The sequence below is a fragment of the Antedon mediterranea genome, chromosome 4 (genome assembly GCF_964355755.1).
Source record: "Antedon mediterranea chromosome 4, ecAntMedi1.1, whole genome shotgun sequence".
Classification (NCBI taxonomy): domain Eukaryota; kingdom Metazoa; phylum Echinodermata; class Crinoidea; order Comatulida; family Antedonidae; genus Antedon; species Antedon mediterranea.
Genome location: NC_092673.1, coordinates 12,015,973 through 12,029,984, shown reverse-complemented (window position 1 = coordinate 12,029,984; position 14,012 = coordinate 12,015,973). Strand labels below are relative to the sequence as shown.

General features: G+C 34.2%; 1 protein-coding gene across 1 annotated transcript; it reads right to left on the bottom strand.

Moving 5' to 3' along the window:
- Window positions 1-985: 985 nt before the first annotated feature.
- LOC140046657 (protein SET-like) lies at window positions 986-8,852 on the bottom strand. Its single transcript, XM_072091358.1, has 7 exons — window positions 8,732-8,852; window positions 5,532-5,713; window positions 4,500-4,622; window positions 4,045-4,158; window positions 3,199-3,363; window positions 2,836-2,997; window positions 986-2,157 (listed from the first exon to the last, which is right to left on the bottom strand). The coding sequence occupies exons 1-7, from the start codon at window positions 8,805-8,807 to the stop codon at window positions 2,116-2,118; spliced, it is 864 nt and encodes a 287-aa protein (XP_071947459.1). The 5' UTR covers window positions 8,808-8,852; the 3' UTR covers window positions 986-2,115.
- Window positions 8,853-14,012: the final 5,160 nt, after the last annotated feature.

Genomic DNA, 14,012 nt, shown 5'->3' with positions numbered 1-14,012 from the left:
CACGTGGTGTACCGCAAACCCTATATCAACAAACTTGTTTATGTAATTTAAATTTTTTTTTTATTTTCAAATGGCTGCATAGGCCTAATTTATTTAAAAGGGGCGTGGTCAAAATGACGTCATTAAATTGTTCAAATTTTTGGGCACCCCTTCTAGAATTGTTACTAGTTTCTGACAAGTTTGAATGAAGTGAACATATCTAATATGTTCATTTGATTGTGAAACTCATTTCTTCTGTGTTTAGCGCTGAATAACCATGCTGGAAACTTTATCAAACTCATTGTAAAATAAGTGTAGCCTAGGCGGTGCACATTGAGCATGTTAACGCCAATAGCTCTGAATAACCATGCTGGAAACTTTATTAAACTCATTGTAAAATAAGTGTAGCCTAGGCGGTGCACATTGAGCATGTTAACGCCAATAGCTCTGAATAACCATCCTGGAAACTTTATCAAACTCATTGTAAAATAAGTATAGCCTAGGCGGTTAACATTGAGCATGTTAACGCCAATAGCTCTGAATAACCATCCTGGAAACTTTATCAAACTCTTTGTAAAATAAGTGTAGCCTAGGCGGTGCACATTGAGCATGTTAACGTCAAATGAAGCGAGTTGCGCGAAGCTTGTAAAAGTTGACTATAAAACAATTCTAGCGAATTCATGCAAAGTCTTCAGTCATTCTTAATTCACAGCATTTAATTTGAAGTCAAACTAGTTTGATAATGCACTAAAATTGTTCAAAGTGTCATAAAATACAGTACAATATGATGGTTGACGCTTCTTAACATGTATTTTTCATAGCCTAGGGAGAAGGATTAACCCATTGAAAAATGCAGTGCTCCAATTTTGGAGGTCTGGCCTATGCTTTGACATCCAATTTAAGCTAGTCAGATTACCAAAACAAACTATTAATAAAGTATGTAGCCAGTAATTCATCAAAGGTTTACTTGCTACAAACCAAATAAAAAACAGTTTCACAATAAACCTGAGAAAGTTGGATGCTGTGTTTATTGGTCATGGTTTTGGGAATGGTTTAGTACACAACATGAATTGCATCATTTTACAGTGCACTTCAAATGAGCAACATTAACATAAAGGAAATTTTATTAGCATATCTTAAACCTCTCACAAAGTTTTCATTCGAGACATTGGTTTTCCAATTACAATATTCAAATAGATAAAGATGTTTGCAATATTTACATTAGTATTACTCAAAACTACAGTATTTTCAAATTATGGTTTAAGTAAAACTAGATGCAATTAATAAACTATAGCCTGATTCGTTAACTTCAGTTGACAATAACAAAACACTGTTACTGTACCATCGGCTGAGTTTGCAGTCTAAAAGATTGGCTCAAGATCTAAGAAGTTTCAAACAAATGTTACTGGCTACCCAAAAACAAATTCTTGATAATAATCAACAAGAAATTCGTTATACACCAATTGTTAAACTAATTGCTGCCTAAAAGTCAGTAACAGAAGTTTTTTAGAATACAAGATGCAATTAATGCTTGATGAGTCTGATCATAATGTATACTGTTGACCATATTTAAGGAGTGTTTGATACAATGGGGAACATCTATATCAAATTTGTTTTATATCCAAGACACAGCAATCTAAAAAACTAGTTTAAAAAAAAGACAACACATCTAAAATTTACAAAATTCTTACAGAAAACTAAGTAAGTTGTCTTTTTGTTTTTTTTCCCGAGACACAGTGGAGTCAAAATTATTTCTACATCATCATGGTATAATATAGCATACAAATTGATCACTGTCCATACATACATCAATGAGTAAAGTAGATTACAAATATTGTCCTTTTAATAAAAAAAAATCCATAAAGGTGAACATTTGTTTTCCAACACGTGTAATGGAATTAAGATTAAATAGAATTTTTTTTAAGAGAAACATAGAAAATGATGGATTAGATCAGAGAACAAATTTAGTACAGTATCACTGAAATGTCTTGGGTCAAAATTAAATAAAGAATTATTATTGAATGACCCTGGCCTTGAAACTGTTCATGTTCCGACACACCACATAAGCTGGCAGTTCATTAAATAGTTTTTTAAATTGTTAATATATTCAGTGTAAAGGAAATTACAACGGGAAAGTTACTCATCTTCTCCAGGTTCTTCACCATCTTCATCATCTTCCTAAAAGATAAATGTAATATGCTACCATAAACCTGTTTCATTTGGAAAGATTATGTTTAGACTGTTAATGCCAAAATGCCCTGAAATATGCACTAAATTGATTAGCTGATTTTGTGTACTTAAAGATGCAATTGTGGAATGATTCACTTGTTGCAACTATTGCCAATATAATTTTAATTGTATGTTATAATAAGTGGTTATGCGAGGCAATATTTTCAGCCTTTTGTCGTTTGTCACTAAAAAATGTTGACAATTAAAAATCACATTGCCTTTTTTGTATGATTCAAAATGATTGAATGTACAAATAATAAATGTTTATGAGTTCGATATTTCACGAGTTGAAAAATTGACTGTAATTTTTTATTTTATTCATTGTTTGTTCAACACACCTACTTTTATTCAATTTATCCATCAAAATCATTATTGAATGCTAGGCCGAGAACCTAGGCCATTAAAAAGGCAGTGCTCCAACTTTAAAAACAGATGGCGTGCACAACATTTCCAAACGCAATCAGTCAACAACGTCGATAGCAAACATTCTCAAAATATTTACAGAAATCTGAACGTGCATTAGAGCATGTTAATTATCAGCATTAAATATTACTTTTTCATTAGAAAGTGCTAATTCCAACCCATGATGCATAATGATAATAAAATGTTATAATAGACAATAACTACCTCTTCTTCTTCATCAACCTCATCTAGTCCTTCTTCATCATCATCATCATCATCTAAGCCTTCTTCATCCTCATCCTCAACATCATCTTCATCGAATTCTGCAATATCTCCAAGGTCACCTGGGTCACCATCGCTATCACCATCTTCAGGTAATTCAGGGGCCTATATGATTAAAATTAAAAATAAATCAAGATCATTCTTGAACAGTAAAATAACATTTGAAAATATAACCACACTATTCTGGTCTAGCTAAAAATAAAATTTTAGGTTTCATGCTACAATAGTTAAACTCATTGGTTTTCAAATTTTTAAATCATAACTTAGAGTACAGCCAACAGATTACCAAAAAAAAAGAAACCATACTAAGTAATATTGGAGTGGATTTGGCCAGATGTCATCTTTAATAACTTCTCCTAGTTCATCTGCTCCAGCATCTGTATGATCAGTGAACCAACAAAAGAAGCTTTCTGGTTCATCAGGTTCTCTTCGTCTTCCTTTTTGTTGTGGATTACTGCGCTCTGTCAAATTCTGCAAAAAAAGTTAATATTACTGAAACTTTCAATACAACGCTTTCGATTTAACTTGTGTGTAGTGTTTGGTACTGTATATAGAATATAAATCCATGCTGGAGAATAGTCCCATCATCTAATTTAATTGAAGAAGTCAACTTAAATTCATTAACACTTAATAAAGTTACTAATATTAATATAATAATAATGTTCAGCAGTTGACCAGGAAAAGGTGCGTTGTCCATAAAATTGTGTTGACGGCCGTGTAGGTATAGGCCTGAATAAAACCTCTGATGATGACCTCAGTGTCCGTTTTGGCTTGTATGGAGAAATGATTTAAATGTGATGAGTAGAATTTTGTTCATTACTCTCTTCTTAATTGGCAACTAATGTAGCTGAACCAGACAGGCAGTAATGTTCTAAACACGCTGGACCTTAGCAATAATCTTTGCTGGAAGCCCACAAAGAAGAGAGTTGCACGATTCAAGCCTGGATGAAACGCATAGACCAGTATTTCTGTCTGTCTTGCGGATGGAATTCATTGCAGATTTGCACACTTTGTAAACATGAGCAGACAAATTGAATGGATGAAATATGGCCTCATAGGTTTGGCTAGGCATGAAGAATTAAAATTTTCACAATGGAAATTAAGAAAATTTAACATTATTTGTACAGTACTGGTCTACTACTTTTCTATTACCTTATCAGGCTTCCACCTAATCGCAGTAGATTTTGAGGTTGGATCACCGGTTTCTGTTAGATGAAATTCTTTACTTATAACATCATTTTCAAAATATGGATTAGAAGAAAAACACTGCATAATAGAAAAAAATATAGGCAATTACTTTGACAATGCAATACAATTATTATAGTAGATAAATATTATCATGATAGGCTTGGAAATAATTTAGGTATTCTGAAAAAAAAAATTGAATACATACATATATTTTTTTTCATTTTCATATCAAACAAAATGAGGTTCAATGTTGGCTACATTTTCACTTAAGTGCTTCTAAAATTGTTCTAAATGGTACAGTAGTCAGTTTTGGTTGCAGACAGGCATTTGGTTGAAATGAATTAAGGCAGTGAACCATATTCAACAGTTAATTCAATACAGATATTACAGTTAGAATATAATACAGTAGTAATACTTACAAAATTGATTCGGTAACCAGACTTAATGTCTTCAAATTCTTGTACTTCAACTTTTGTCAGGTAGTGTAATGCTTCCTCGTCTTCCTCATCAAGCAAAGCAGACACTTGGGGATGATTTACAAACTTTCACAAATTGGTTAAAGAAAATATTCTATTTATGATACTCACACAAAAGGTGCTAATTTAGAATAAATTAAATTTTGAGTCTTTTTGAGAGGCAAACCATTGATTTAAAACTATAATTAAAATAAAACACCAGTGTGCACGATATCTATCATCATTTTGCCAAGGACTAGCCTCTGATCGATTCATCAAGATAGCAACAAATGTATTTATATCAATAAAGATGAATAAATAGAACTTTGAATAGGCAATTTTGTAGTTTTAACGATATTTACTACTGCAGAAAAAAAACACAAAATGAAGTTTTCATTTATTAAAGACGTTCTTTTTCATCTGAAAAAAAGTCAATCTTGCATAATATAGCCATACACTACAGTAGCACAGAAAGTCTATTTGGACAATTTTATCTTTTTTAAATTAAATGAATAACATTTGGTCTGCCTTTTCATGATAGCATGAGCCTAAAAAAGTAGTGGGTATCACATTGCCAACGTTCCAGTGGAAGGTATTAATTGCCGACTTTGCTTGTTGTGGCAAGGTTGTAAATGATGGCATGTTGCATCTATGTGCTTACAGTATCAAACTTTCTATATTTATATTTTTATTATACAGTAGTAATATGTCTTTTAATATGTTATTTAATTTAAAAACTCTAATACAAATCATCGATTTTATATAAATGGTTTGCGATATGATTATTATTGACAAACAAACGTTTTTCTGACTTCAAGGCATTATAAGATTTAGGAAAAGATGAATGCAATATGGTATATTTTTAAGGCTGAAAGAAACCACGTCTGAAAGTATGGTCTAAAAATGACTTACATTTCTACTTTAAAAGTCTCTTGCACCTGAAACAGAAATGTGCGAGGAATATACTATTTATACATAATAACTTGCAAAGGATACTGATGTGACCCAGAAATTAGGAATCTTACTAATAAGCTTAGCCCGTTTTTCAAAGTGAGGCTGCCTGAGCTTATTGTATTTTTGCTCAACATGTAAAATTTCTTCACTGGCCTTTTCATTTAAACCATCAATTGTATTCTGAACATTGTCAATCTCTTCTATAGCTCTTTGTTGCTCATCATCTGCAAATAGGTAATATGGATTTAATTTTTTAAACAAGAGCATCATTGACATAATATTATAATTTATATCCCACCTGTGTTTAAACTTGATGATTTTACTGATTGTTACTCTCACCTGGTCACGAATTTTGCATACTCCAGGTTGATTTTTTTATTTAAAGGCCAGGTACGGGTACAACATTTTTATTGATCATACATTCCAATAATTATCGATCTGCAGTTTCCCCTATGTTTCATAAATGTTTAGATTTTATTTGTATTATTTTTCATTTTTTAAAAACTATGAAAAATAAACGGTCTGGTAAAAAATGTTGTCAGATGACTGAATATAGGTAATATAACTATTTTACATTTCTAGTATTTTTATTCAACTTCGGAGTTTTAGTTTCATGCTACAACAAAAATTATCCACCGTATATCCCCTTTTTTTTTAACCTTCTAGGGCTTCACCAGACATGTTATTACATTAGGTTAAACTACCTAACTACTGAAAAAAAGTTTTCAGGTTTTTATAGCAGAATTTTGCCAAATTTTGTATTTGACCATTTTAAGGGAAATGCATCTTTTTTTCATCTTGATTTCTATTACAAATATTTGATTTATGTACAATTAACCAGATATTATATTTAAAATTCATGCCTGTACCTGAGCTTTAAAGGATTTGACAATATTTTTTATATATATATATATATATATATATAGCTATGACTAAAGATACGGTACCGTATCAATACTTCTAAACACTAAAGGTGGTATGGTAATTATAGACGGTACAATGTAAGCATAGATGTTAAACAAGTAGGTTATGTACTGTAAATTGTTTTCGGCAAGCAAGTTGTGTGGTGTGGTGGGTTTGTCATGAGGCTATGGCCTAGGAGTTGCATAATCGATTCTCTGCTTCTTGACAATTTTTTTTTTTTAATTTAAAATGGACCTGAAATGGAATTTCGATTTTCAAGAAATTCACACATGTTATTTAAATGTATCAAATTAACACAAACCCATACAAATAAAAACAAAATGTATAGTATTTTGAGTAAAAACAAAATTTTAAGATACCATGGTAAATTAGCGAAAATTACTCACGCCATTGCAATATTCTATTTCAACGGCCGTCGGAAGCCTCTATATTCACGACGTCACATATACACACGATGATCGAGAGCGTGTATGCCGCCCGATAGTCAGTGAATGATCGACGGCCTGGAAAGATACGCGAAGCGTTGACACTAATACTAATTTATTCAATATCTAATGTTGTTGAAATATAGGTCCCTAAAATGTACTTCGTTTGTTCTAAAACCCGAATTTAGAAGGTCTACCTCCCAAACCTTTACTAGGCCTAGGCCCCCAATCCAGCGCGCGGAGTCGATCCACCACCCACATCATGCGGCGAGGTTCCGTTTCATGTGCATCCAAGGACCAAAGCGATATCAACAACTTGCTACACTCATTGTCAAGCCAAAGTAAAATATGAATAAAATTCGTTTTCGAACTGCCTGATTCGTGACAAATAAATTATCATCTCATATTACTAATTTAATTCTGCTAAACTAAAAACTAAAGAAACTAACACATTTTAGCATTATAAATTACGAACGATATACAAAATACACGAACGGAAAATATTGATACGCATCATTGCGCACGGAGCTGTATCCCGGACAACGTTGCCAGGCCAACTTCGGTATTGCCAGAAAAAAACCATTGATTTTAAGATTTTAAATCGTTATTTACTCGATGAATAACCGTTTATACGGTAATAATTTTATCTAAAAAAATTCTAAATACGTTTCTGCAAATGCACAAGCATTTTTTAGAAAATACTCCATAGATTTCAAGAGTTATAGCCAAAAAACTGCAAATTGTCCATTGGAGGGATAGGAATATATTCGCAAAGTGACGTCACCCGCGAATTTTTTTGATTTTTAAATGGGGCTTTCCCCAAAAGGGCCAATTTATATTTTGTAACAATATACATTCTAGCAACACCTAATAGCCCCCAAAACATCATTCTAAAATGAAAAAAATCGAAAATCCATTTCAGGTCCATTTTAAGAGAGATTATTTAGAGGGTTAGGTTTTTAATATTTAGGATGAGTTTTAATATTTAGGACGAGTTTTATATTTAGGAATGCAATTTTTAGCCACAGCGTATATATATATTTTATGGATTCAGATCTTCGAACTAAAGGTCATCTTTATAAATTAAAATTTTTCCTGACCTATGTTAAATATTCAAATAGATATATTTTCTAGACATATCTATTGTGTAACATCTCTTCTGGTGATGTGGTGCTTATTGTCAGTGCATTAATTCTTTTAAAATTTAACTGAACATTGCATATGTGCCAAAGAGACTTTGTTCATATTTAAGAAGGACTTTGTAAAAAACACATAGTAAAATTTTAAAACAAGTAAAGCAATAGCAGCCTAGCCCGAAGTCTGCTTTTTTTAGTACTGTACTGTGAATATGTGTAGGTTTGGTTAGGCCTAGGCCATAATAGTAAGGCAAAAAAGTAGGCAAAATTAATGTATAAACTATATGTTCTCTTGTCTAGGCCTACCCTAGCTAGGCCACCTCAGGGCCCCTATCCTTTCTAATTACTAATACTAGTAATTTTTAGGCTAGCTAGATAGGCCTACTAGGACTAGGCTAGGTCTTCTCTTTTGAGCCTCGTTTTGTACGGAGTCCGTTGTGTGTACTACTAACCTAGGACTGGGCAGTGGTAGATTATTTTAGCCACATGACAACATATAGGCTTATACCACCTTGCCTACCATCCATCATGACCATGCATGTAGGTTAAACGTGTGTTCAGTTCATTCCATTCATAGGCAAGCTAGGCCTAAAAAAGGCAAGAGCGGTGCCCGGCCAGACAGCCAGCAGGAGAGGGAAAGCTCGTGCGTGGGGAACAAAGAGAGTTCATTATTTCAAAGCTGAAAAGACAATTTATAGTAGGTAAAACACAATGTATAATAAACATCATAAAACTATTATATATATATGAGTATTACCTGCAGCATCATCGGCATCTTGGCCGTTATTTGTTGGTTCTTCCTTCCTTATTTTGGCTGGAGGAGGAGACGACATTTTTGATTTTCACGAGGTAAGCCACGCATGCGTAGTAATTGACTTTTGGTATAAAAACGGGTCATAGTTTATATTGGACGATCAAAGAAAGAAAGAGCGCAATGAAACCCTTTTTTATAACACATAAAACAATATTATTATTTCAACTACACACAAAATATTGTAAGTAAATGTAAAATGGGTTGTAGTTGCAAATATTACACAATCTATTTATATTTGACCTTTGAGTCTTATTGCGTTAAACAAGTTGTTCTTAGAGCGCTTTGTTGTGATTGTGTTTCCTCCCATGAACACAACGTCACACACTCACACCACACACAAAGAAAGGAAGCCCACACCACACAGTATAGTACACACACACTTCATGCGTGGTGAACCTTTTACAATCTAAATACAAAAGTCGCGGGGAAATTGACGTAGGAGTAGGCAGACATTCATATCATAGCCTACGTACTGTGTGAATAGCGAGGTCGAATAACGTTTGATGTTGTTGGGGTGGCCTAACGGTCGAAATTCGGATTTGACTTTTCTAGATCAAGAAATATAGACATAGGCCTAATAGTAGTAGGTTAGGTAGCCATAATAATATTGAAATAGGTCATGTCTAGGCTAGCTAGTACGTAGAGTCTAGCCTAGGGAATAGGGAAGGGTTTAACGGGACCGGTTTAACTAGGGCCTACTAGGCCTACTAGCCTAGGCTAGAGTACTACTAGGCTACTACTACTGTAGTAGTACAGTAGTAGGCCTACCTAGCCCCTGTAGTAGTAGTAGTAGGCCTGGGTTATCGGACACCTGACCTTTTATTTAAAGATGTAGGCCTAGGCTATCCATTGTCCCTGGGCCTTGACTAATTCCAAAAAAAAAGTGAGTCATTTTGAAGTATCATAATAGATAGGCCTAGTTATTAACTTTCACCAAAAATTAGTCGAAAAAAAAATCATTTAACTGAAATACACACGTTTTTTTGTTGTTAAAAAATAACTTTGACTTCCAGTCAAAGTTTTCGGTCAAAACATATCTCTCATAATGCAACGCGCTCGTTTGGCTACTCTGTATGCATAATCATAAAACTTCCTCGCGATCTGTGTAAAAACACCTTCTCAAACTCCATGATTACTGCCACCACCACAGACTGCATATCCCACAACACTTGATTGTTGGAATGTTAAAATATAAAAACTCGGATGACCACCAAATATCATACCACATCTTTATTCTTATTGAGCGGCCGAGTAGGCCTATTTTGTTGTGAAATACAAAAAAAAATGACAGAAGACCCATATTTTTATGTTATTTGAATAACACACCAGGCCAACACAATATCACAATTTGGGTGCGAGATAATCATAAATCAAGGGTTTTCGTTTTGTACACATCCTAGGCCTATAGGAGGGTGCAATACAAAACGATTTTGTACACATCCTATGGTGGGTACGTTTCTAAAAAAAACGAAGATCTATGGTTTTTTTATTTGAGTGAAGACACCAGGCTAACACAATTATTATCACAATTTTGAACTTCTTCAAACATTTGTGTGCGAGATAATCAAGGGTCTTCGTTTTGTACACATCCTATAGGCCTATATGGGTGTCTACAAAACGAAGACCCATGTTTTTTTTAAATGTTATTTGAATGATATCACACCAGGCTAACACAATATCACAATTTTTACTTTTACAGAAGTCTGTGTGCGAAATAATCAAGGGTCTTCGTTTTGTACACAATCGCATGTAACACATCCGACTTGTTACCATCAAAAAACGGGAATACATAAGTTTAAACGGCCGTGCTTGCTGATTGGTGAAAAAAAAAAAAAAGGAAGAAAGTGTTTATTCATTCATCTTTTATTTCGGAATTACAAATCCATAGGCCTACAAATAAAATAACAATTTCATGCATAAACTTAGACCTATGAGAATACGAAATAATACAAAAATAATGATCGATTTTAGAGAGGAGGATCTGGATGGTCTCGTGGAATGGACGGAGAAGTGGGGGATAAAACTTAATGCTAATAAATGCAAATATTTATCTATAACACTTAAAAAAAGGCCTGTGCTCTTCAATTATAATCTGAGTGGACATGATCTTGAGATGGTTTATGTATGGAAAGATTTAGGTATTTTTATTGATAGTAAATTAAATTTTTGTTCACATATTAATCATGTGTTGTCAAAAGCTAATAGAATGATGGGCTTAATATGGAGAAATTGTAGGTTTATGAACGACGGCAGGGCACTTTTATCTTTATACAAATCTATTATACGTCCTCACCTTGAATATTGTTCCGCAATTTTCAATTCAATTTCTCCATGTCAGGCCCGTCGAATCGACACTGTTCAACGGAAGTTTGTTCGATTCCTGTCTTATAACTGTGTTAATTTTGCCTTTTCCATTGATTCTGTCAGCAATCGTCGAACGATATCTGATATGGTTTTTTTATATAATATTTTAAATTCTAAATATGACTGTTCATTAATTTCACTATTTAGTTTAAATGTTCCTGGTCGTACACGAAATAGACATTTATTGCATATTCCTTTTAGCCGTGTCGACTGTACTAAGAGGGGACTTTTCCATAGACTACCTTATACATTTAATAATCTAAATAGCAATCATATCGATATTTTTAATGATAGACTTGGTTATTTTAAGAGGACGATGATGTGTTCACTTCTTGAACAGTCTGCATAACCTGTTTTAATTGAAATTTTTTATGGCATGCCAATCTATGTTTTTTATATATATATATATATTTTATCTGTATTTTATTGTTAACCGTTTTTGATGTTGTATTGTTTTATGTTTCAACCCTGTTAGTGGCGGTATTTATCGCTGTTGGTTTTGATTGAATAAAATAAAAAAAATAAAAAAGAAGTATTTCCGATGTACGGTTCAAAACATCCAACTGGTTTAACATCTTTGATATTTAAAGAGCATAGGCCTATTTCTTTGTGCTAAGTGATGATTAGCACTAATTATATCCACACAATTCCTAAAACTATGGATAGAATTTCTGAAATATTCATTGAATGGATAACAATAGGACCACAACATTTAAAATAGTCAAATAAAAGTGTCACTCTTTTTATTCATCAATTATATAAATGCAAATAAGCAATGAGATACTGTCATAACATCCTCCATCAATTATCATCTATATAATATATTATTATTAACATGATAATGATAAGATAAGCACCATGAACACACAAAATGATAGCCCAGACACGACACAGAGAGAATATAGACACAGAGAGAATTATTAACGCACAACATCCGCCGTTACTAACGCAACAGACTAGGCCTAGCCTGAATAAAACAGCCGTAAAATCGAAACTAACAGTACTTTAATTTGTTAAATAATGTTAAATTACTGTATTTTATTCTATTGTAAGTCAAATCACGAGTACAATGAATACAATATACCACGTAATTGACCAGAGGTTAATAGCGGTCGTATAACCGCGCGTTGCTGCTAAAAATAGCACGTAGGAACCGGTTAGACGGCTTTTTTTTAACCATATTTTTGAGAACGCATTTTAACCGGTTATGTGAAATTTGTCCCGTTTCTGCTGCCAAGAAAATGCATTTTAACCGGTTATGCACAGCAGAAACAGGCCCATATAGAGACGTGGTTGCACTTGATATAAACAGTATTGAGACTCTACGCCTCCTATAGGCCTACTACGAGGGTTTCTTTTTCCCATACAATCTAATAAATAGCAAGTTGCCACGCCCGGGCATGCCACTTTCTCGTTTTATTGAACACGGTGTTATCTTATTTACAAATAGACGTGCAGCCAAAAAATCGGCGTGTTTTATTTTCGGCAAAAACAAGGATAGCATGGCAACTTCCTCTTTTTTCCGAAAATGGCCGGCCGTCCAAATCACGGCTGCACGAATCGTTGCCTAAAGCCCTGTCAAACATACAGTATAAATCATGTGCAAAGTCAATCATAATAATTATAAATTTATCATATGTAATTCATTGCATTTTCAACACCTCGCAAGCGCATGCGTGTACGGTTTTGTCCCTGTGTACACACACAAAACACCCGCAAAGCGTCCAATATCAAAATGTACAACACGTCGTCTCCAAGAGTGTATTTTGTTGTTCAGGAGTGAGTGGCCGAGCGGTTATTAAGACAGTGGAACCGTAATCACGTAGCCATAACATCGGCAGGGGTTCGAGGCTCACTCACTCCATGGTCGTATCCGGATATTCACCCCCTGGACATTTACCCCCCCGGAAAACTACCCCCCGGACAACCACCACCTGGACAACTACCCCCTTAGGACAACTACCCCTTTAGGACAACTACCCCCCGGACAAATACCCCCCGGACAACTACCCCCTTAGGACAACAACCCCCTTAGGACAACTACCCCCTGGACAACTACCCGGACAATTACCCCCTAGGAACAATTACCCCCGGACAATTACCCCCCCCCCCCCCGGGTAATTACCCCGCGGAAAACTACCTCTGACACAACTCCCCGTAGGACAACTACCTCCTGAACCTGGACAATACTCCGAGGGCAAATAATCTTTTAGGAAAATTACCTCCGTAGGACAACTAACCCCTGGACAACTACCACCCAGACAACTATCCCTTTAGAACAACTACCCCGCGGACGGACAACTACCACCCAGACCATTCAAACCTGACTCTGCAACAGTGTATAATAGAGGAATTAATAACTATATTTTAATTCGTTACTTCGACGAATTACTATTCATTATTGTAAACAAAAGTAAAAGATTGAACATAAATATAGCCTGGTATAAACTGAAGATTGTCACACATGATCATAGGATAGTCGAACGTATTATATAGTACTCCCTGTATTTACTGTAAAGACTGGGTTCGCTAAAAATAATAATAATTTTTGCGTCAGGACAATGCTTCGATAAACACTGGTCTTAAAAGAATTCATTTTTGTCTCAAATTTGTCATATATGTATTTTTGTACACTTGATGAATAATATCACTTTTGATATTTGACCTCAATGTTCACTCACCGAATAAACGGCGATCTTTAAATAAATTCCCCTCAAATAAACGGTGACCATGTCACTCCCATAAAACATCATATGGAATAATCGGCGTCTATTTCCATTAGATTATACCCCCTCCCATTGAATAAACAACTTTCTTCCAATAAATGTCCACCTAAAAACCACCTGAACAATAAACAGCC